Raw genomic sequence first — 24966 nt, 5'->3', positions numbered from 1 at the left:
TTATATAAATAGTAAGCATAGGTTGGTCAGCTGTCACAGCTGCTATCTAATATATTCCTGGATTTTGTTCATTGGAGTCAGAATCTGGGTGACTGTGACCAGATTGCTTATTAGGGGTATTTAACAATAAACATTCTTGGCAAATGCTTTCACTCTGGTCCGTCTTGTGCCGGTCCAAGAATTTCACCTCTAGCGACACAATACAAATGCCCCCGGCTGTCCCTCTTAATCATGGCCCCAGTTCTGAAAACCAACAAAATATAACCGGGGTCCTATTCCATTATTCCTAGCTGGGGTATCCAGGTGACTCGCGCCTGCTTTGAACACTCTAATTTTTTCAAAGTAAATGCTTCAGGACCGTGGGACACTCAGCTAAGAGCATCGAGGGGGCACCGAGAGGCAAGGGCTGGGACAGGTGGTGGCTCGCCTCAGGGCGGACCGCCAGCTCGATCCCAAGATCCAACTACGAGCTACTACTCCTGGTTGATAAATCACATGTTGTCTACCTGTGTTAGTGACTGGGATATTAGCTACACGTTCTCCAGTTTCCCACATCAGTGTATGGATGAACACTGTTTTGTAAGCACTCTTAGAAGGTGAAATGGTCAAGCCTACTGTGCCTGGAGGCAAAGGATCCATAGGCTGAACAGGAACAGATTTCACTTCTTCAGGGAATATCTCACTAGTCTCTACTGTGTACAACTCTATTTTTCCTAATTTCAATCCCTTTCTTCCATCTGATTGCCTTTTGGCTGATTGATCATGTCTTAAATTTCTCTGGATGTAATCTCAGCTGCCATCATGCCCCACTTGGGGGGCTGAAGCTGGCCTCCACCTCTCATTTCCCTGCGTCAATCTACTTTCGGAGGCCCAGTGGAAGCCCTTATTATTTTTTGGACATGGAGTTTTAGGTCTTCTCTCACCCTGTCTTCTCACTCTATCTCCACATCTACACTGAGCTCTTAGATGTCCAATTTTTCCACATTGGAAACATCGATGAATTTCTCTATAAGTCCTTTGCCAAGAGGGACCCTGTCTTTCCATGTTCATCAAGTCTGGGTGTAAAAAGTATTTGTTCCCACTGTAGCACATCATCTTATGATCTCCTCTAAAGGAACATCTTTGTCTAATCCCCATATAATTCTTTTGCAAATCTCATTGACATTTTCTTTAGCCAGATGTCTGGTCATTATTTCTGTAGTTGCATTTTCTCCAATAGTTCTTTTGACAGCAGTTTGCAAACGTTCCACAAAATCCACAAAAAGTTCATTGGGACCTTGCTCTATTTTAGTGAAAGCCTCTCCCCAATCTTTCTGTCCGGGGAGGGAACCCCAAGCTTTTATTGTAGCCTTAGAAATTTGCTCATACACTGCCACGGTATATTTAATCTGTTCTGAATTCTCTCCATACTGACCTTCACCAGCTAATTGCTCAAAAGTAAATTGTGTGTTAACTCCTGTTTCCAAATTGTATCTAACTTGGATCTTACATAATTCATGAAACTCCGCAAGCCACAACAGATTTTGTCCAGGTTCTAAACATGTCCTTGCTATGGATTTCCAATCATTTGGGGTTAGGACTTCATAAGACAAACCATCTAGTAACATTTTAACATAAGCTGATGTAGCCCCATAGGGGGTACAACCTTTTTTCAAATCTTTAATTTTATTCAAATCTAAAGGTATATATCTTCTCCTTTTTTGACCTATAGAGTCAATATCTTCAATCACAGGATATGCATGTATAAAATCACTTATATCCTGTCCTTCTCTCTTAGCTTTAACTAATGCTTTTTCTAATTTTGTCATAGGCTGCTTAACAGTCGATTCTGTTTGTTTTTCTGCCTCTTCCCCTCCTCCTTTTTGCTCTACCCCTGAAGGGTTAATTGAGGGAGGAGATGGGAAATGTTCCTATTGCTCAGAATTGTACTTAACTTCATTGTTATCTGATTTATCCTTTTCACCTAGTTTAGTTGATACCTCCTCATTTTGCTCCTTCTTTTCCTTTAGAATAACAATTTTTAAAGCCAATTGGATTAAATTGTAGGTATGAAGTGTATCTTTGGAAATTGAGTTTGGTTTGGAATTGTAGTGTTCATCTAATTGCTCTCCTACTAATTTCCATTCATCTAGATCCAATTCTTTTTCCAGAGAAAAACAAGGATATATGACCTGCACAGTGTTTAAAAGTTCAGTAATCTCCCCCAAAATTATAATCAATCCTTGGCTTTTCATAACCTTGATAATACTCTTCAAAAATTTTCCTTGAACAGAAACAGAAGGCACTTGCCCCATTTCACTGAAGTTCTACTTTAACTCTTTAACAAAATTTCCTTGTTACTCATGGTTATTTCTGTGTCAAAGAGACTTCTCCACTGATATCTGGATCGGAGGCTTTTCCACTGGAATCAGGATCTTGTCTGTCCCTGTTCGGGCGCCAAAATGTGAAGGTCCAGGATAGCTCCTCTGAAGGGCTCAGAATCAGTCCTTGTTAGGATAAGCAAAAGTCTTTGCCCCATATTGGGCGCCAAATTGTAAAGGTCCGGTTGTCTCTAAGTTGTCCTTCCAGACTGCCGCCTCAACTCTGTCTCCCAGCCAGTCTCCCTCCTTGCCCTACTGCTCTCCTCTTTTATCCTAGCAGAGAATGGGCTAGTGAGAACTCAGCGGGGCTTGTGAGAAATACTTCAATCAATGAACTTGCTCCTCTTAGAGGTGCAAACTCTTTTAAACATGTAAACTCTCTCCCAGAAGTCCAAAGGTGCAAACTCCTTTCAAAGGCCTGATCCAAAGGTGTGAATTCTGAGCCAGAAAATTGTTTAGACAACCTGAGTTGTAATCCTAACACTAGAGAACTAATTGTCAGAATATTTGGATGTCCTAAAAACAATGTGATTTTTAATGTCCTTTCTTCCATTTTATGCCTGTCCTCCCAATATCCTTGTAGGAGGAGTAGAGTCATTTTGCATTTTCCTTTGTTTTTTTGGGTTACAATGAAAAAGAAAACTACATATTCTTAGTCAATCAGTATTTATTAAGCATCTTTTTATGAATGAAGCATTGTACTAATGATTAGGGAAAGAAAGAAGGAAAGAAAGGAAGAAAGGAATGAAGGAAGGTATAGGATCATTGAAAATGTATATAATAAATGAATGCTATGAAAGGACTTAAATAGAAATAGAGGATTTTATATTTAATCATGGAGAATTAGGTATAAAGTGACAAGGCCACATCTGTACTTTAGTTAGTTTAATTTGGTGGTTGAGTGAGTGGAGGATAGACTGGAGTGGGGAAAGGTGAGTCAGAAATACTAGGTAGTAAATTATTACAATAGTTCAGGAGTGAGGTAAGGAGGGCTTTTCATGGGTGTCATGAAGGTAAAATTGTTAGGATTTAGCAACAAATGAGGTGAAAACGAAAGAATAAAAGATGACATCTTGGTTGTGAACCTCCCTTAAAAGCATGGTGGTACCCTTGATTATAAGAGAAATATGAAATTCCATTTTAGGTACTTCACTGTTGGATTCATTTTTACAAACGAATATTTACTTCAAAAGGTAGAATAACATATATGCATCAGTTTAGCTCAGGTCCTAATACAGTACAATCCCAGTTCCAAGTACAAAACTTCCCTCGACTTTAAATGCTAGATATCTGGCTTTTCAGGGCTTTATTCCCTGTCTACAATCTCTCACCTGTTATCTTGGCTTCAAAGTCTACATTTATCAAACTCTCAGGCCTGACAAAGGACTGAGAATTAATTACCAAGAGCACCTGAAACAAATGACATAGAACTAGAACTGAACCCACCCACTCATCTCCTGTACCTTTCAGGCCAAAAAATCATCAGAGAAGGAAAAAGAGCCAAGTAATTAAGTCCTTTCTCTCTCTCACTGTTTTGGTTCATGGTGCCTGCAATGTTAAATGAAGTATGATCTCAACTCTCTGGACACAGGAGGAAGGAGTATGCTGCAAAAAGACTTACTGTTTTAGCAGTCAATTTTACAACTGCAGCCTTTTTTGGCTATTCATTCATTGAAAAGATGCTATACCCACCTAAGTGGTAGGAAAGCACAGGATGCAGGATACATGTTGAGCATTCTGGACATGTTCAGAGCAAGTCCCTTACAAAAATAGTTTTTGAAAAAGAAAGACAATCTTTTAGTGGATTCTTTCCATATGGTAGAATTTTTCAGAGTTTAGGTGTAGCCTTTGAGAACTCAGACTTACCTCTATAAAATTTTATTCTCTCAGTTTTCTCATGTATTATAAGAAGGAATTCAATGAACATCATAGGGTAAAGGTCTTTGAAGAGTTCTTAGCCATTATATAGTCTGACTTCCTCCTATTATAGATAAAGAAATTGAGGCCTAGACCTACTTATCCCCAGGTAAAGTTATTTGACCACAATATATATATATATATATATATATATATTTTTTTTTTTTTACCCCCTAAGGCAATTAGTATTAACTGACTTGCCCAGGGTCACACAACTAGGACGCTAAGTGTTTGAGGCCAAATTTGAACTCAGGTCCTCCTGACTTCAGGGCTGGTGCTTTATCCACTGTAGCTAGTTAGCTACCTCACAGCTAGATAATTTTTATTTTGGCTCCAAAACTGAGAAATTAATTATTTTTAATAGGGGAAAGATGAAAAGTTTTTAAAGTCATTTATTCATTTTCATAGGATTTAGAGTTGAAAAGGAGCTTAGAGATCATACCTGTATTTAATATTTTCATTTTGCAAATGAGAAAACTGATGCCTAACTTAAGGGATTTACTCTTTTTTAAGATTCAAACCTAGGCCTTCTGACCATAAACTGATTACCCTTTCCCAAATAATACGTTGGGCCCCAGAATCCATAGGAAGCAAATATGCTGTTTCAATATTCTCCTCCTTCTTCTGCCCCCTCACACAGATTCCCAGTCTTCTAGATCTTAAAATATTATTATATTTTCTTCTTTTCTATGTTACCTATGACTGGTAATATCCTCTCTAAAGGAAAAAAAAACACCTAATAAGATTGATGATGAAACACTGAGAAACTACTTGCTGTTAATTAAAGGTAACATTAAAGAATTAAATCCAGACAGGTGGTTTCAAGAAGGTACATTCTTTACTGTTTTTACTTGAATCTTTTGGGTAAAGTTCCTGCTTAGTTGATATCCCTTTGGACTTTTAAGCATAGACTCTATTTCTTCTGTGAAAATTCTCAGGTCTGCTTACTGACGTCCTACTATAGCTTATTTTAAATTCTGATTTCTTCAATCCCTGATGCTAGACTCCCCCAAAGTGTTTAAGGCCAATGGATCTAAGAGAAATGATCATCCTCTGAATATCTTTAATATTTTCCTTTGAAGGTATTTAATATTCTTTCCCTATTTGATTTCAACATTGATTTTTGGAAGATAAGCAGCAATTATGATTATCATATTTTATCTTAGAGAATAAGGCAGTTTAAGAGAACAATATTATCTGAGTCAGAGATAAAACAATTATTAAAAAGCAAAGTGCCTTAAACTTAAGGACTTTCTCCTCTTAAACTCGGTGATATTACATAAAATCTAATTTAATATTTATTGTGTAGTTGTCTTCTTCTACAGCTATAATGAACACCTCATTCCTTCCATAGAAAAATGCTTTTCTCTCTCTCTACCTCTCCTTCTGTGTCTCTTTTTCTCTGTTCTTTCCCTCCTTTCTTCCTTCCTCTCTCCCTCCCTTCCTCCTTCTCTCCCTCCCTGCCTCTCTCTCTTTCTTTTCTTCCTTCTTTCTTTTTTCTTTTCTTTTTAAATCTTTTCTTCTGCTTTCCTCCTTCCTTCTTTTCTTCCTTCCTTCCTTTCCTTCCTTTTTTTCTTTCTTCTTTCTTCTTCTTCTTCCTTCCTTCCTTCCTTTCTTCTTCTTTCTTTCTTTCTTTCTTTCTTTCTTTCTTTCTTTCTTTCTTTCTTTCTTTCTTTCTTTCTTTCTTTCTTTCTTTCTTTCTTTCTTTCTTTCTTTCTTTCTTTCTTTCTTCTTTCTTCTTTCTTTCTTTCTTTCTTTCTTTCTTTCTTTCTTTCTTTCTTTCTTTCTTTCTTCTTTCTTTCTTTCTTCTTTCTTTCTTTCTTTCTTTCTTTCTTTCTTTCTTTCTTCTTCTTTCTTTCTTCCTTCCTTCCTTCCTTCCTTCCTTCCTTCCTTCCTTCCTTCCTTCCTTCCTTCCTTCCTTCCTTCCTTCCTTCCCCTTCCTTCCTTCCTTCCTTCTTTCTTTTCTTTCCTCTTTCCTTTCCTCTTTCTTTCTTTTCTTCCTTCCTTTTATCTTTTATCACATTATCCTTTCTGTAATCATGAAGAAGAAAAGCAACTTTAAACTGTTTATCACTTTAAGTAAACCAATTCTTAGTCCCATTAACTGAAAATTATGGAGTACACTTTGAGTCTTCATTAAGTTCTTCACAGATTATAAAAGGTAGGCTAATTTGCAATCCCACTTCCCTCCTTCTTATAAGAACCAGTGTAAGATTTTCTATTTTCCCTTGCATTAGGACAATGTAATGTCTTTTGCTCAACTATTGGAAGAAGACTGCAGATTGGTAAAATTTCCTCCCTCCCACCCCAGACATATCAGCTATGTCTTCCTTTTCTTTTTTACTTTTTCATCTTTTTACTTTGAAAAATTTCAATTTCACATGTAAAATTGCCTAAGGGGATAGGAGGGAACAATTAAATTAAATTTTAATTTTTTTTTTTTTACAAATACTTAAAATATATATAACTACATATATTCATTATTTGGTGGTACTTATAGCTCCCATAACAAAATTAAGAACTCATATTTAAGAAATAAATATTTTAGAAATAATTTTATTAATTTGAATTAAGATTATTTGGGGTGGAAGACTGGCCTTAGAGTCAGGATGACAAATATTGTCTCTGACACATTCTATGAATCCATGGGCAAACCTTTTGACCCCTCAGTTCCTTTGCAATTCTAAGATTTTTAAGTTATGGATACTTTCAAAAATTTTCTTGGAGAGAGCAAATTTTTGTACTAATAAAATGAAATTATAGTTATAGACCAAAAAACTTAAAACTGTACTTTGTAGTGCTTTGTAGTGCTTACAAAGTGCTTTTTAAAAGCTTCATTAAAGCTCTATTCTAATGTCCCAGCATGACATGAGGATATCCCTTGGTTCTTTTAGGGAAATGGAAGAAAGTGCAAATTCTATTTGGTCCTTTCAGGTAAAAAATATTATCAGTTTTAGACCAAAATAATATTCTCTGCTCTGAGCAATTTCTATTTGGAGAATGTGCTCCTTCCCATATGATACATCTTTTTCATATCAGTGAGGTAAATGAAAGAATTGTGTCTTCAATAGATGTAAGGAGTTTCCTAAGTGGGGTGATTATTGACTTGTTATAACTTGAATATCAGTGTACATGCTATATTCAAAAATATGTTTGATTATTGTTACACAGTTGTTTTTAGTTGTGTTCAACTCTTTTTAGCCCTATTTCACTTTTTAAAAATAAAAATACTAAAATGATTTCCTTCTTTAGCTCATTTTACAAATGAGGAAATTGAGACAAAAACAATGCCCACCTAGAATAGCTAGTGTCTGAAACCAGATTTGAACTAAACAAAATGAGTCTTCCTGATTTCAGGCCCATATTTCTATGTATTGTACAACCTTCTACATTAAATATTAAAATTCCTTTTATTATAAAGAGAGATAAATTAGAATAAAGAAATCAAAATAATTAAAGATCTGGAAAGTAGGAGCATTGGAAGAAACCTTGACAATTGAGAACTATAGAAAGAGGTTATATTTAAGGGAGGAGAAGAATCTGGCTTCATTATCATAAGACAGCTGGTTTCCATCAGGCAAATAAACTAATTTTTGGCCAACAAATAAATTGCACTGAATTTTAATCTTTTTGTATATTGAATTAGCATTGTACTAACAACCTTAAATAATGTTTTAATAGTGGGTTGTTAAAAGATACTGCTACCATTTTTTAAAACTACAAATGACACATGGATATGACAGTGTTGTATAGAGGAAAGGGTTGAACCTGAAATCAAAATTAAAATCAAAAGACTTTACCATTACTGTCTATGTGATTTTCAGCAAGTTATCTCATCTGCTTCAATTTCTTAAAATTTCTTAAATGCAAAATAAGGAAGTTAGACAATGAGCACTGAGAATGGTATTTTTTCCTTCAGTGTTCCAAGATGCAGAATGTAACTATTTATGTAGTATGGAATAGTAATAACATTATTAAACTGCTCAACATTTTACCAAATGCTTTCCCCACAACAGTCAAGAGATTCAGGTTGGGTAGAGATTATTATATCCATTTTGCACTTGAGGAATCTGAAGCTTGGAGATATTTATTATCTGGCAGATGGTCATAATCTAGTAAATATCAAAATTGAGATTTCAACTTAGATGATCTATCTAAAATTCCAGTGCCCTTTCTACTGTAACACACTCAGAATCATTTGGATATGAACTTCTACTTCTTAAGATATATATAGAAAAAGAGAATAATAGAACTTATGTTTTATGGTAATGTGAGGAACTCTTGTCTACTTCATAACCTTAAGTTGGCTTCCATTAAAACTCTATTCTATCCTAATGTCCCAGCATGGCATGAGGATGACCTTTGGCTTTTTAAGGCAAATGGAAGAAAGTGCAAATTCTATTAGGTCCTTTCAGGTCCTTTTCAATTTGAGACCAATGGTAATGGACTATATTTTCTTCTTTTGGTGGGAATAGCCTAGAGCAGTTGACCAAGATCTGATGAATGAGTTTGATCACAGCAATTTAAAAACAAACATTAATTGGTATCAGTGAAGGGAGTATCCACACCAGTGAAATCATAAATTGTTGGAGTTCTGAAGTAGGTGGGATGGTCAATATAAAAGTACTGAACCAATGATTAGATTGGTCACTTTTCAGCCAGTTTATTCTAAATGCTTTTCAAAATCAGTTATTTTGAATTATTAGCCTGTTTTATGATAAGTAGATTACTGACTTATTTGTTATCATTTCATCAGATTACATATGATTATATGTTGAATAAGCTGATGGTTGAATCATAATAAAATAGAAGATAGGAGCCCTTGTGAGTGTACTGTTAGGAGATAGTTATTTCTCAATTTTTACAGGTATGTTATAAATTCTACTATTTTGTAAAAGTTAGTTATTGGAAAACTGTAATAGCCATAATGGAGAACCTAGTTAAATATGTTTCACTAGCCCACTTTATGAATATAATGTTTTATGTTTATAAAGCCACTATCACACATTATTTTATTTGATCCTCACAATATACCTTTTAAAAAACAAGTATTATTATCTATTTTTTTTTTTTTTTTTACAGATTCAGGGATTGGGCTTCAAAGAGGCAAATTGACAATTGGTGAGGAGCAGAGCTGGGATAAAATGTAGATCTTCTGAGTCCTAATTAGGTATGCATTCTATAACTCTACCCTACCTAAATATAAGAGAGAATTGAACTCAGCAAAATGAATTAAATTCCCTAAACTGCTATGTATATATATATATATATATATATATATATATTTATTTATTTATTACACTAGATTTTTATTTTTCTTGATTCAAGAGGTTTGGATAGTCAGATCTACAGGGTTGTTTGGGGACAAAGGTCATCATGACTTCTCCTTCTCCTCTTTTTCTTTCTTCTTCTTTTTTTTTCTTCTTCCATCATACAGTACTTTAAAAAATGTTTTGATAGCTTTTATTTTTTACATCACAGTCAATTTCTGATTTATTCCCTACACACACACATATCTGACAAAGAAATCATATATGCTTGTGCATACAACTTTCCTTACTTAAAGTTCTAATTCTATATTAGAAGAAGGAAATACATTTCATCAAAAACTGTTCTCCAGGACTTAGAATTACAACTTCAATTATCAGCTGCCCTTTTGTGTGATTTTTATTTACTAATTAACATTATTGTGTATATTTTTTCCTTGAATTGTAAAAGTAAGTTCATATAAGTCTTTCTATGTTTCTCTCAATATTTATTTTATCATTTCATATGGCTTAATCAAATTTCTGCCTATTTTTCTAGTTTTTTCCTAGCATAAAAAGTCCTACTTAAAGTATTTTGATATAAATGGAACCTCTGTCCTTGGGGTTTATTTTCAGTTTTAAGATTGCTGGGTTACAGAGTATGACATTTATTGTGCAATTTTAGATTATATCCCAAAACTGCTAGACCTGCTCAAAACACCATTTACATACAACTTGCCAGTGTGTCTTTCCAGACAGTCCCTCAAAATTAGATTTTTTCATCTGTAATTTTTGCCAATTAAATGTATATTAAGTAAAACATTAGTTGCTAGAATTTGAATATTTTATTATTAATGATCTGAAGCATTTTTGCATGTTTATTCATAGTCTGCTATTTCATTTGACATGATTTGTTCATGTTCTTTGAGAACATATCATGTTGGGAATTACTCATGGTTTAACATTTCAGCATGCTGAATTGATTATATTTCTGTCAATTCTCTTATGTATTGGATTAAAAAAAACCTGATATTAAATTGCGGTTCAATCAAATAAGGAATTTCCTTCTACCAATGCAAAAAAGTATCTTCTCTTCAATTTACAATCTTAGACAGTTGCCTGGGGCATGGAACAGTTGTATGACTAGTTCATGTTAGAAGATTCCTCCCTCCCTCCCTCCCTTCCTCTCTCCCTCCCTTCTTTCCTTCATTCATTCGTTCGTTCCTTCCTTCCTCCTTTCCTCCCTCCCTCCCTTATCTTGACAGATAAACTGCTGAACCAATGCCCAAGATTATGATGAAAGAAAATCAGAGGAAAAAAATTTAATTTCCCATTTCCAGTGGGTTAAAGCAGAAATAGTGTGGAATGAGATAATGATCAGTTAGGGAGTTTTTCATATTTAGAATTGTAAAAGAATCTTGAGATTTACATATATATTTAGGAAAATTTTCATTTGTCTCCTTTTTCTTTTTAATAAATTTTCTATTGTAGGAGGAACATATTTAGTTGATGTCAATATATTTTGTCATAAAAGTTCTACATTTGAATTTAGAGGATCTGCACTCAAATTCTTAATCACTTTGGGGTTCAATTTTCTCATCAGTAAAATGAAAGAGTAGGACTAGATGACCTCTAGGGTCTTTTCAAGCACTATTTTCATCTATAATCATAGGGCATTTCTTTCTCTCTTGTCTTGTATTTTTTTTTTTCAGATTCTCCTTCTTTGCATACTATTCATTATTGTTTTCCTCGTGTTCCAATCATTTATACAAATATATATTAAATGATTACCTAGTATGGGAGAGGTAGTACTAGTGGAAGAAAAAGCAAAAATTTTAACTAGACGGAAAATGAAAGCTTTTCATTATCAGCATGAGCTAAGGGTAGCATTCCATCAGTTATCAGAAAGAAACTTTTTAATATAGATTCTTCCTTGGTTAATGAAGAAAGCCATATTGGTCCTGTCAGGTCTTAATCTTTATAAATAATGGTTGTTATCCAGGGTCTTGCTCTAGGTTTTGCTATTCTATGAGATTTACTTAGAATGGTTTTCTTCCTAAGATAAAATTACCCAGAAGCTTCTCTGAATCATTCACATTGCATTACATTCTAGTTGTTCACTGAGAACTCATACAAGTGATACTTTATATCAAAGTCCAAAAGAAGTATATTCTGAGATTTCATTATCTATAATAACTCAGTCTAAGGAATGAAACACTGATGATGCATAAAGGACACCCTTAAGTTAAGTCTGAATTTCAATAGATAATTTTGTAGTTTATAGTTCTAACATTGTTTATATAGAACAATAATACAACTATCTTGGTTAGAAGGAAAACTAGATTCTAATATCAGTTCTTTTACTTCCCAGCTGCAAAATGTTGGCTAAGCCACTGCCCTCTTTCTGGACCCTTTGTTTCTTTTTCCATAAAAGAAGAATTGTGCTATTTGATCACTAATGTCCTTTCTATCTCTAATGTGCTAGTACTCTATTTACCATTCACATAGTAAAAAATCAATACTGTCAAAAGCTGCTGAAAAGTCAGGAGAATGAATATTGAGAAAAGACAACATATTTGATAATAAGGAGATCATTAGTAACTTTGAAGAGAGCAGTTTTGGTTGAATGATAACACTGTTAGACTTTATGGGATTAAGAAGAGAGTGAGAAGAAAAATTGTACCTATTGTAGATGATCTTTTAGAGGAATTTAGGTATGAAGAAAAGAAGAGATATAGTGCAATAATGTGAATGGAAGCATAAAGTGAGGTTTTTTTCAGAGTAAGGGAAATGGGCATATTTGTAGACAGTAGAAAATGAGTTGAGAGGGAGAGAAGGAGAGACAGAGAGAGAGACAGATAGACAGACAGAAAGACAGAGAGGCAGAGAGAGATAGAGAGAGAAACTGAACATAAATGAAAAAGTAGGGAGGACAGAGAGATCAATCTATTAGATCTTAAACAAGTAGAGGAGTTAGACTTGGTAAAGAGTAAGGAAACTTATATGCGTGAATGAGAGAAGGGGAGACAGAATAGGAAAGAGTGTCAGAGGCACTTGAGTAATGGAAGTTGAAGGAGGGAAAAGAGATAGTTCATGGCAACTGGCCTCAACAACCTAAAACCTAAACAAAAGTTTTAGATGGGGGAGGGGAGCCCTCAATAATTTTTTAAGAGCATAAAAGAGTGATGATACTAAAAAGAAAAAAATAGAACTAGAGAGAGTAAAAGGAGGGAGTAATAAGGCTTGAAAGATAGATGGAATTAGATTTTAAAGAAATTTTAATGTTAGTCAAGAATTTTTATTTAATCTTTGAGATTGAAAAGAGCTTCTGGTGTTTTTCAACTAGGGTAGTAACATTGTCATACTGCTCTCAAGAAAAATCAATGGCAAAGGTGTGGAGCTAGTGAGGGGGAGATGCTTAAGACAGAGAGTCCAAATAAGAAGCTATTGCAAATTTTAAAAATTATTTTGACATGTAAATGGGAAAATAAAATATTAAATTAGAAAAGAGGCTATTCCAATAGTTCAAGTGAGAGCTCTCTCTCTCTTTCCCTTGGCACTTCCTGTGGAAGGGTCATAATCTCTTCAATGGGATTATATCTGCTCTCCTACCCCTTGTATAGCCCAAGATCATCAAAAAGAGGACCAAAAAGTTCATCCAGCATCAGTCTGACATTCATGTCAAGATCAAGAGAAATTGGTGTAAACCAAGAGACATTGACAAACTAAGTGCGAAGATGATTCCAGGGCCATATATCTTGAAGCTTAACATTAGTTATAGAAGCAATAAGAAGATAAAACATTTTACCAAGTGGATTCAGGAAGATTTTGGTGCTCATTGTCAAAGAGCTAGGAGTGCTCCTGATAATGCAAGAAATCTTACTATGTTGAAATTGCTTACAACAGTTCCTTTAAGAATCAAAAAAGTCATTGTTGAGAGGACTGTTCAACTGGTCATCAAGATCACTAATCCAAATGATAGAATGAGGAGTGAAAAAAAATGAATAAAAAAGCTTTGCACATTTTCATTTGTGTTAAATTAACACTCAAACTACCAAAAAAAAGTTCAAGTGAGAAGTAATATGGGCTTGAAGTAGATCACAGGAATAGAAAGAAAGATGAGCACAATGAAGAACAGAAACAGCAAAATTTGGCAGTTGATGATATATGTGAGATGAGAGTTGTTTGTTATTTGTTTTTTTGAAGTTTTATAACATCACAGTTTATATCTTGACTTGTGTATAAATTGGAGTAATAACAGAGTTGTACAAAGTCATCAACTTCACTCTCTTTTTCTGAGTCATTGAAGTCCAGTAGCAGGACAAAAGTCAAGCCAACTTATAATATTCCAGAATGTAGTGGATGACCTTATAGTCTGACCAAGTGCCTACTTCAGCCACTTTCATGTCCATTGAAACAAATTGTTCTCCTCTGCTCATTCCACCAGGAAAAGTCTTACATTTTAGAGTAGATATCCTCCTAACTTAGTGACAAGTTTGAGGCCTTTCAATTGCCCTTAACCTGGTTTAGCCTACCTGCCAAGATGGTTAACTGGGTTGTAGCTGCTGCAATGTAACAGCTAAGTCTTAGAGAGTTGGATGGCTCAGGTGGACACCAAAAGTGAATGAGCAGTCCTGAAAAGAACTTAGCAAACCCTCACACCAGAGGTAGTCTTCCTGACTACCCACCACATCCTGACTGAATATAAAGAGTTGAGGATTATCAGTTATAAATTCCAGATGCCTGGAATCATAGGAAATTAAAAAGAAAATTGGGTTCCTTCTTTTATTATGCCTGTATCTATAAGAAAAAAGTAGCAGTACATAGTTCTAATTTTCAAGTAGGTAAGGGGTTTCTGGGAGGTGAATCTGGAGGTTGGAAACTTACTTTATTTTACTTCCTTTTATGTAATCTAAAGTAGATTATAAATAATTTTTTCTTTGTCCTTCATTCTAGAAGAGGACCATGACATGAGGAAGGTTATGCAAGTGAATTCACATGAAAGTGAATTGTATTTAAGTGAGGAAAGGCTGTGCAGGATCACCTGTCTCATTTTACCCCCAGAGACATCTCGATTCAGTGACAAGCTATAGGTCAGAATGACTGGAGATAGCCCTGGATGGAATGGGAAACCTTGGCCTTTTTTTTTTTTTTTTTTTGGTAGTATTTTTTTAATTAATTTTTATAATTATAACATTTTCTTTGACAGTACATATGCAACCTTGGCCTTTTTAAACTAAGGTCCTCAATGAGTCTCAATTTGACTGGCCTCACCCATTCAGTGATTAAGGGTAGGTAGCAGTTGAGCAAAGTATCTCCCCTTTTACTTAGACCAAAAAAAAAAAAAAAAAAAAAAAAAATCTAAACATACAAATAAATAAATAAATCTGGGAGGGGAAGACCTCTCTCCCTTCCTCTCTTTTTCCCTCTCTCCCTCTCTCTTCCTCTTTCCCTCCCTTCCTTCTTTCCTTCCTTCCTCATACCATATAGATATTATACCTTTACAGATACTCTTAAAAGTTTTTTTTTTTTTTCTTTTCTTTGGGATCTATGGATCCTCCCAAGATATCTTGGGATTTACTGCCTAGATTTCTTTCTTAAAGACTATGCCTTGAACCAAAACCAATCTGATTCTCATTGATCTGCCATCAATAGGTCCCAGGCCACGCTCCATTTTGCCATTGTTTGGGTCCTGATTGATTCAGATTGAATATAAATAGCAATCATTTCTGTTTTGGCTAGAAAACTTGAAGGTTTTCCCCTCCCAGATTTATCTAGTTTTTGTTTTTTTTTTTTTTTTTTTTTTTTTTTTTTGTTGTTGTTGTTGTTGTTGTTTGTTTTTGTTTTTTTTTTACTAGATTAAAGAGGAGATTCTTTGCTTCAATTGTTACCTCACCTTAGTCACCGAATGGGTGTGGGCTCATTCAAACTGAGACCTGTGGAAGACCTTAGCTGAAAAAGACAGAGGTCGCTTATTGCATGGAGGGCCACTCCCTATAGCCCTATGCAATGACACTAGTTGAAACAAGCTAGTTATAACATTGACTGAGAGTATAAATGAGGTTTGCTCCATTTCTGACTGAGAGAGAAAATTTCTACATTTGGGTGAGGATTTCATCCATTTTTTGGTCTGTTTGTTTAACTATAGGATGCATCCCCAGTTAGTATGAATGTGAGATAGAGGCAAGAAAGCACTGAGATGGAATCCCAGGTCCTAGTTCTGCAATCAGTGATTTAGGTGAGACCATAGACAAGATATTTTGTGTTTCTGACTGATCTCATGAAATCTACTATTATTGGGTAGGGCCCAGACATAGTTATTCCTTTTAATCTACTACAATTCTGTTCATTTCCTGCTTTCATCTAGAAAACTAGAACTTCCTTGTAAATGTCAGAATGAGATTTCCAGTACCTATTTATAAGATTTTAGATCCAAACATCATTAGTATATACACATAATAATTGACTAAGTATCCATTAATACTCTCTGCCTAAACTATATAAGGAATAATATACAGGGGCTCTGACCCTGAGGAGAAGTAATATGAAAAATTAGAAGAAAGAAAACAAAAACCTTTTCTATTCTCATAATAGAAACACATAATTCTTCCTTAGGCATAACAACACTTTTAATATGTTTTAGGACTGAGAATATTGGTCATTGCATCCACAATCATAAAAGGAGATGAAATCTCCAACAAATCTATACAATATTTTATTCAGTATCTTTATAGTATTCTAGTTTCCAATAAATAGTATGGAGAATTAGGTATAATATCAATCTTAGACTTAATTTTCTGACTTTAAAAATGTACCTTAAATGACATTGAATACAATTATAACCATTTAATCATTTTTTCTAACTTCTCTTTCTTGTAAAATCAATTAAAAAGTGAATGATACCTGCCATCTGGGGGAAGGGGTGGGGGGGAAGGAGGGGAAAGTTGAAACAAAAGGTTTTGCAATTGTCAATGCTGGAAAATTATTAATGCAAAAATTTTTTGTAAAAATTAAAAAAAATAGTGAATGATACTGCCTGCTAAAAGCATGTTTCAGCTGTATAGATTAAGCTGAAACTATTAGATCCTGATAATATATATATATATATATATAATATTTATAATTATGAAATGTAAACTATAATAATTTCATCTACATTAACAACTGAAGTTCATGACCCCACCATGGTTCCATTCAGGCACACAATTTTTTGTCTATCATGAACATGATCCAGATAACACTCATCTCTAGTTAAGTGTTAGTTTAGATAAATGGACTTCACCTATTTCCAAACAAGATTACTTGTTCTATTGATTTGTCTTAATTTTCAGATCAACTCAATAAAAAATTCATTTAATTAACTGATTGTAAACTATTTTAATTAAAGGTTTGAGAAACATGTATGTATATATATACATATATATATGTGTATATATATATATGTATGTATTATATAATCCAGGTGACATGAAGACTTTGCATTCATTTAATTTTATCAATATAAGTGAATAAATTGGGTGATAAAATGGAACATTTACTTACTAAATATTAATTTCTATTTGTGCTGGGTAGATAACTTCAGAATTTCACTAGGATACAAGAATACAACTTAGAAGAGGGAAATGGTGTTTTCTACATATATTTGTATTTATGTAATTATAATTTTACACAATTATATACACATGTGTTTTATATGAGAGATTTGTGATTATATAAATTACATATATATGTGTATGTGTATAAAATTTACATGATTTTTATTTTTCAAACACTGTCTCACTAACATTTTTTTCCCTTTTCAAGTCTGGTTTAGGTGGGTAAAAACTCTTGCCCATGGATGATTTCTCTTTTGGATGCTGATTCTTCTTTGAATGACCCAAGGCCTCTCTCAACAGTAATAGATGGGTACAACAGAATGAATTATACTGACTTTTTCCTCATGGGGTTCTTTAGCCATAATGTGGCATCAAGCTTCATTTTTATCATCATCTTTATCATATTTTTTATTGCCTTGATGGCTAATGGTGCCATGATTTTCTTGATCAACACAGACATTCACCTCCACACACCCATGTACTTTCTACTCAGCCATCTCTCTTTCATTGATATCATATACATCACCACCATAGTCCCCAAGATGCTTGTGGACTACTTTTCAGATGAGGGGACTATCTCTTTCATGGCTTGTACTGCTCAATATTTTCTCTACCAAACTTTTGTGGGAGCTGAGTTTTTTCTGCTGGGTCTTATGGCCTATGACCGCTATGTAGCTATCTGCTACCCTTTACAATACCCTATTCTCATGAGTAGACAGATTTGTATCATAATATTGGTCAGCTCTTGGTTTGGGGGGTCTTTGGATAGTTTTCTTCTTACTCCCATCACAATGAGTCTACCATTCTGTGCTTCCCATGAGATCAATCACTTTTTCTGTGAGGCACCCACTATGCTGAGGCTAGCATGTGGTGACAAAACTATCTATGAGATGGTGATGTATGTTTGCTGTGTCATGATGCTGCTAATCCCCTTCTCTGTAGTTATCACCTCCTACACTAAGATCCTCATCACTGTGCATTATATGAACTCATCAGAGGGGAGAAAGAAGGCCTTGACCACCTGTTCTTCACACATAATGGTGGTTACCTTATTCTATGGAGCAGCTTTATATACCTATATGCTGCCTCAATCATACCATACCCCAGTCAAGGATAAAATTTTTTCTGCCTTCTATACCATCCTTACACCCATGATTAATCCTCTCATTTATAGTCTGAGGAACAAGGATGTTACTGGAGCCATGAAGAGGGCACTGGGGAAGTGCAAAAGGAAACCCAGGGTAACTGGAAGTGAATTCTAACAATCCAGATTCAAATCTAAATGGGGCAATTAGATAGCACAGTGGATTGACTGTTAGGCCTAGAGCCAGAAAGATTTGAGTTCAAATCCAATTTCAGACATTTACTAGCTCTATAACTTTGGGGTCATCTGATCTTTGTTTTCTTTAGTTTCCTCCACTGTAAAATATGAATCATAATAACATCTATATCATAGGACTGTGAGGAACAAATGAGACAATATCTGTAAAATGTGCTTAACATAGAACCTAGCACAGAGTAGACATTTTATAAATACTTGTTCCTTTGCTTTCCCCTTGTCTCCTTCCATATGAATCAAGAATCAGGCAATTAATTTACTAACTCAGATAATAATGATTTTAAAAAATATATATATTTGTTTCTCCTAACTATGGAAAGGTTCACAGGCAACAGTGGTATCAAAGCACAGCATTCTATTATGTATAAAACTTTAGATTTCCATAGAGCTATGATACTGAATAACCTGACAGGTTAAGGGGAAAAATAAAATCAAAAGATACTCTGCTCTCTCACTCCCTCCCTCTTTCCCTTTCCTCTTCTTCTCCTCCTTTCTCTTTCATTTTCTTCCTCCCTCTATGCACTTGTCCCTCTCTTCTTTCCTAAGTTTGGTTATTTCAGTCAAATTATATAGTAAAGTTCTATGTTTTGTATTCTATAGGCAAGACATCTGATTAATTATTAGTGATTTAAATTGATTCCTCCTGATTTCAGTCTCTACAGAAATTCCAAATTTTGTGTAAGAATACACTAGTCTTTTTTTTAAAACTTGTATATTTTTTTTGTGATGCTTGACCTATTTACAAAATAGTAAAGTAATCAAAATATATATCTCATTTCTGCATATGGAAAGATGGGATAGAAACTTAATAAAAGTTTACTGATGAGAAAAACAATGTGATGCATTAGAAAGAACACTAAAGGGATAGAGTCAAGGTCGTGTTAAAAAGCTAGGATATTGCCTGATCTCTCCCCAATTTCCATCAGGACCAATATTAAATAAAGCATCTAAAAGAATTCTGGATCTACAGGACCTACAAAAAGATGGAGTGAAACAATTTTTCAGCTGAAGATCATTTAGAAGGACTTTAGGAAGGGCTATCTTTAAGGGAGTGCAGCCTAATAAAGATGATGCAGCACAGTTCAACACTCAAGACTCCTTAGTCCTACATCAGTAAGCCCTTGGGGCCTAGCACAGAAGATAAATTTTAGCTCCAGAACTGCTGGTACATGAGGCATGACTAGGCTAGGACATCCCAGTTCAGTGGACAAGCTACTAGCTTTTGAGATCCTAATGCAGAAAGCTAGTGAACAGATCTCAGGCCTAGGCCTCTAGCAAAAGAAGCTTGGGACAGTGCCCTTGGTGCACCAGGGGCAAAGTTCAACTTTAAAAGCCATGAAACAGAATAAAAAATGAGCAAAAAGTCAGAAAAGAGCCTTGACCATAGAAAGCTACTATGGTGACAGGTAAGATCCAAACACAAACTGAGAAGAAGACAACAATGTCAAAATGTCTACCTGTGATATAGAAAAACTCAAAAAGGATTTTAAAAAACAAATAAGAAGAGCAGCTAGGTGGAGCAGTGGTTAGAGTACCAGCCCTGAAGCCCTGAGTTCAAATTTGACCTCAGACATTTAACACTTCCTAGCTATTGCCTCAGCAAAAACAAAACAAAACAAAACAAAAACACACACACACACACACACAAACTCAACAACAACAACAAACAAATAAGAGAGGTAGACGAAAACTTGGGAAAACAATATAAAAGATATGGGGGGACAATTTGGGGAAGATGGAGTAGTTCAGTAAATTTCAAGCTCTTCAGATATCTCCCATAAATAGAAGAAATTTGCACCTCAAGTTGAACATGGACAGGTGAAAATTTGCACCTCAAGGTGAAAAATAAGTCGACTTGGGGCAGAACAAGAGTCCTCTTGTGGAAAAAAAGAGCCCAGGATGGGAATTAATCAGTGTTAAGTGTAAACACTTCTAGACTAGCTCTGCAGAAACAGCAAGTAGAGATCCCTGGGGCCAGCTGGGTTTGGTTGGAGCCTCAGATGGAAACACAGAAACTTTTATCTATAGGACAGTGTAGGGACTGGAGGTTCTGAATCCAAGAAGACTGATTAGAATTGCCAGACCCAGCTGTGCTACTGAGATGGGGGGGAGCGAGTTGGGGAAAAGGAGCCAGCATATCTGGTGAGCACAGAAGCAGTGAAGCAAGAACTTTTATCGCTGTAGGCACTTGCAGAAAGGTAAAACTTTTAGTTTGAGGTTCCAGGACAGAGGGGAGAGCTGAAGTGGAGCTAGAGATACCATTCCCTCACACTGTGATTACTAATATATCTCACTAAAAACGATGGAATCATCAAAGAAGAAAGAACCCAACCATAGAAACTTAATATGGAAATAGAGAAGAGTGGAGTTCATCTTCAGAGGAAGATAATGAAGTAAAAGAAAGTTTCTTCTACTTCAAAGAGTAATGTTAAATGGCTATCTGCCAAGAAAGAATTTATAGAAAAATTCAAAAAAGACTTTAAGAATCAAGTATGGAAAATTGAGAAAAACATTTTTTTTTAAATCTAGGAAAAACAAGATTATGAAAAGAAAGTCAATCAACTAGAAGAGAAGATAGAGTCTTAAAGAAAATAATTCTTCAAAAATTAGAATTAGATAAGGGGAAACCAGTGAAACTACAAAAGACCAAGAAATAACAAAACGAATATAAAGTATGAAACAATAGAACAGAATGTTAAACATCTTATAAGAGAAACAACAGATCTGGAGAAAAGATCAAAAAAAGAAAATATGAGGATAATTGGACTATCTGGAAGCTGTGACCAAAAAAAGAACATTGACACGATAATGCAAGAAATAATCCAAGAAAATTGTCCTCTAGTGATAGAACATGAAGGAAAAATAAAAAAAAAAATACTGTTCACATCTCAAATAGACCCTTTATGGAAAACACATAAGAATATTATTGCAAAAGTTTGAAAAACCCCAGGTCAAAAATAAATTTTTGCAAGAAACAAGAAAAAAAAAAGACAATTTAAGGAGGGTAGAGCTACAATTAGATTTACTTATTTATCAATAGCCACCGTAAAAGAATGCATGTTCTGGAATCATATACAAGCAATTAAAAGAACTAGGCCTATGGCCAAAAATGTCATATCCAGCAAAATCATCTATAATATTGAATGAATAAAAAAGGATATTCAATGAACTTACAGATTTTCAGAACTTTGTTTCAACCAAATCCAAACTTAATAGAAAATTTACTATATAAGATCGAATATCAAAGATTTATTTCAAGGAACTTAACATGAACAAAATGTTTGTATTTTACGTGGAAGTGTATGCCATAAATTTAAGATTTATATCAGGAATTAGGTAGCTCAAAAGAAAGATTAGGGCAGAGTTGAGTATGATTTGATTCTAAAAAGCAAAATTGTCTAATAACTATAAAAATTGTAATACAAATGAGGTGCAGAGGAAGAATAGACACAGAGGCATTGGGGAGGGGGCGGAGACTCAGTTCTGAAAATTTATTCACATCAGGAATGAGTTAAATAGACAACACTACATATATACCATAAAGGATATAGCATGCTTCAAAGTCCATAAAGAAACAAAGGGAGAGAAAACAGGATAATACGGGGTATGGAAGGATGTATTGATTGATGGCAGTAGCACAAAGTGTGTAGATGAACGGGCAAGGGATAAGGGATAAGATGGAATATAAAAGTGTGTGTAGAGTTATAGTAGATAGGTATGAGTATAAATGAAATAAATGGGGGGGGGGGAATGGCATAGTACGGAAGGATGTTTAAAAACAGGTTTGCAGATTAATGGGAATGGAATAAAGAGGAAATGAAAAGATGGATGGGAAAGATAAGGGAGGGATCCATAGGTGGTAATTAAGTAATGGTAAGGCAAATTAAGGCATGAAATTAAAAAGTAAGAGTTAGCAGGGATAGGAATTAAGAGATATATAGAAACACAGCAACAAGGATCTATAGTAGAATTTATTAGAAAACAATGTAGGGTTAGTAATTATTGATCTTAGATAAAGTCAAACTTAAAGATTCAATCAAGAGAAAATTTACATTCTATGTCAGCCATATTAAATTGTTTTAGATGAATGTTTTATATGGGCAAATATATATATGTATATATATATATATATATTATATGTTTGAATGTGTGTCTGAGAATATGTATGTGTTTATGTATATATGTGACATATGTATATGTTAAGTGTGGATGTGAATATATATATATCTGTGCTAAACTGTAGCCTGCTTGGGGGAGGTGGGGAGATGAAAGGGGAAAAAAGAATAAGGTAAAAAATGCATAATAGAGAACAAAAGAACAACCTAAAAGGAAGCAAAAGAAAAATGGACACCATGAATATAATATTCTATTCTTATATATGCTTTCTTGAAATGGAAATTCATTGTTATCTATTGTGAATCCTCCCTGATATTCTGCTGGGCATGTGACAATTTTAAATTTTTTTTCTTTTCTGTCTTTTTTTTCTATTTTTTTCTTACTTTGTATTCAGTAAAAAACCCAAAAAACCAAAAAAAAACAAAGACATAAAATAAAATGTAAACAAGAAAAAACATAAAACAATTTTTTTTAATGAGATGTATGTAAAATAGAGGCCACAGCTTGGAAGAGGAAGGACAAAATTTGACTGAAGAAAACAACTCTTTAAGAAGAATAATTGAGTGAAAGGAGAGAGAAAATTATAAATGTGAAAATAGTTTGGAGGGAATACACAGTAATCATAAATGAATATAAATTGTACTAATGGAAGCAAATAACAGATTGAATTAAAAACTAGAATTCTATAATACATTGTTTCCAAGAAATACATTTGAAGCAAAGAGATACATATAGGAGAAAGGTAAAAGGCTAGAGCAGAATAAAGCATTCCTCAGCTGCAGGAAAAGAAAAGCAGGGGTAGTAATCATGATCTCAGACAAAGCAAAAGCAAAAATAGATCTAATTAACATATAAGGAAGGAAATAAAATCTGGCTAAAAAGGTACCATAGATAGTGAAGTAATATCAGTACTTAATATGTATGCACCAAGTGGTATAGTATTCATATTCTTAGAGGGAAGTTAAATTATTTATAAGAAGAAATATATAGTAAAACTATACTAGTGGAGGATTTTAACCTCTCTCTCTTAGCATTTGATAAATCTAACTTAAAAACACATATAAACTAAGAAATAAGTTAAGGAGGTGAATAGAATTTTAGAAAAGTTACATATGATAAACTTCTGGAGAAAATTGGGAATAGAAAGGAATATAAATTTTTTCTCAGTGGTACAATGCATCTACACAAAAACTAAGCTTGTATTATAACATAAAATCTTCACAGTCAAATGCAGAAAGACAGAAATATTAAGTGCATTCTTTTCAGATCATGTTGCAATAAAATCCTAATTGAAAACATCTAGTGGATCAAACAATAAATCATGGAAATAGCCATGAAAGAGAATGACAACAATGAGACTATATACTCAGACATATCCAAAACAGTATTTAGGGGACATTTTATATTCCAAATGTGTTCATGAATAAATTAGAGAAAGAACAGAATGATGAATTGGATATGCAACTAAAAAAAAGCTAGAAAAAGAACAAATAGAAACCCCCAATCAAATATCAAATTAGACCTTTTGAAAATCAAGGGAGAGATTAATAAAATTTAAAGTAAGAAGACCATTGCACTAATAAAACTAAGAGTTGGTTTTATTGGAAGGGGGAAGCAACCAATAAAATAGAAAAAAGTTGGTTAATTCCATTAAGAAAGAAGAAAACCAAATTACCAATATCAAAAATGAAAAGGATGAATTCACTACCAATGAAAAAAGAAATTAAAGTTATAATTAGGAACTGTTTTGCCCACTGCATGTTAATACATCTGACAACATAAGTGAAATGGATGAATATTTGCAAAAATATGAACTGCCCAAATTAACTGAAAAGGAAATAACATAAACGGAAATAAACATTTATTTTTCTTTAGAAAGAAATTGAATAAGTCATCAATGAATTCCCTGAGGAAAAAAATCTCCAGGGTCAGTTGGATTTACAAATGAATTCTACCAAACATTTAAAGAACAATTTAATTCAAATCCTATATAAACTATTTGAAAAAATGATCAGAGTCCTACCAAATTATTTTTATGACAAAAATGTAGCATTGATACCTAAACCAGGACAAAAAAATATAGACCAATTTCCATAATGAATATTGCTTTTTAAATAAAATATTAGCAAAAAGGGTACAGCAATTTATCATTAGGATTATACACTATGACCAGATGGGATTTATAACAGAGCTTGTAGGGTTAATTCAATACTAGGAAAACTGTCAGCATGATTGACCATATCAATAATAAAACTGACAAAAAATATGATTATCTCAATTGATATAGAAAAGCTTTTGATAAAATATAGCACCCTTTCCTATTAAAAACCATTAGAGAACATAGGAATAAATGGAGTTTTCCTTCAAATGATAAAAAGATAGTATCTTTCTAA

General features: G+C 33.9%; 1 protein-coding gene and 1 pseudogene across 1 annotated transcript; both read left to right on the top strand.

Moving 5' to 3' along the window:
* The first annotated feature begins 3367 nt into the window (after window positions 1-3367).
* LOC141540764 (large ribosomal subunit protein eL32 pseudogene) lies at window positions 3368-13527 on the top strand (annotated as a pseudogene).
* Window positions 13528-17360: 3833 nt separating this feature from the next.
* On the top strand, window positions 17361-18380 carry LOC141540762 (olfactory receptor 2T6-like). Its single transcript, XM_074264737.1, has one exon. The coding sequence runs from the start codon at window positions 17361-17363 to the stop codon at window positions 18378-18380; it is 1020 nt and encodes a 339-aa protein (XP_074120838.1).
* The last annotated feature ends 6586 nt before the right edge of the window (window positions 18381-24966 follow it).

The sequence above is a fragment of the Sminthopsis crassicaudata genome, chromosome 4 (genome assembly GCF_048593235.1).
Source record: "Sminthopsis crassicaudata isolate SCR6 chromosome 4, ASM4859323v1, whole genome shotgun sequence".
Taxonomy (NCBI): domain Eukaryota; kingdom Metazoa; phylum Chordata; class Mammalia; order Dasyuromorphia; family Dasyuridae; genus Sminthopsis; species Sminthopsis crassicaudata.
This window is presented reverse-complemented; position numbering and strand designations above follow the sequence as displayed.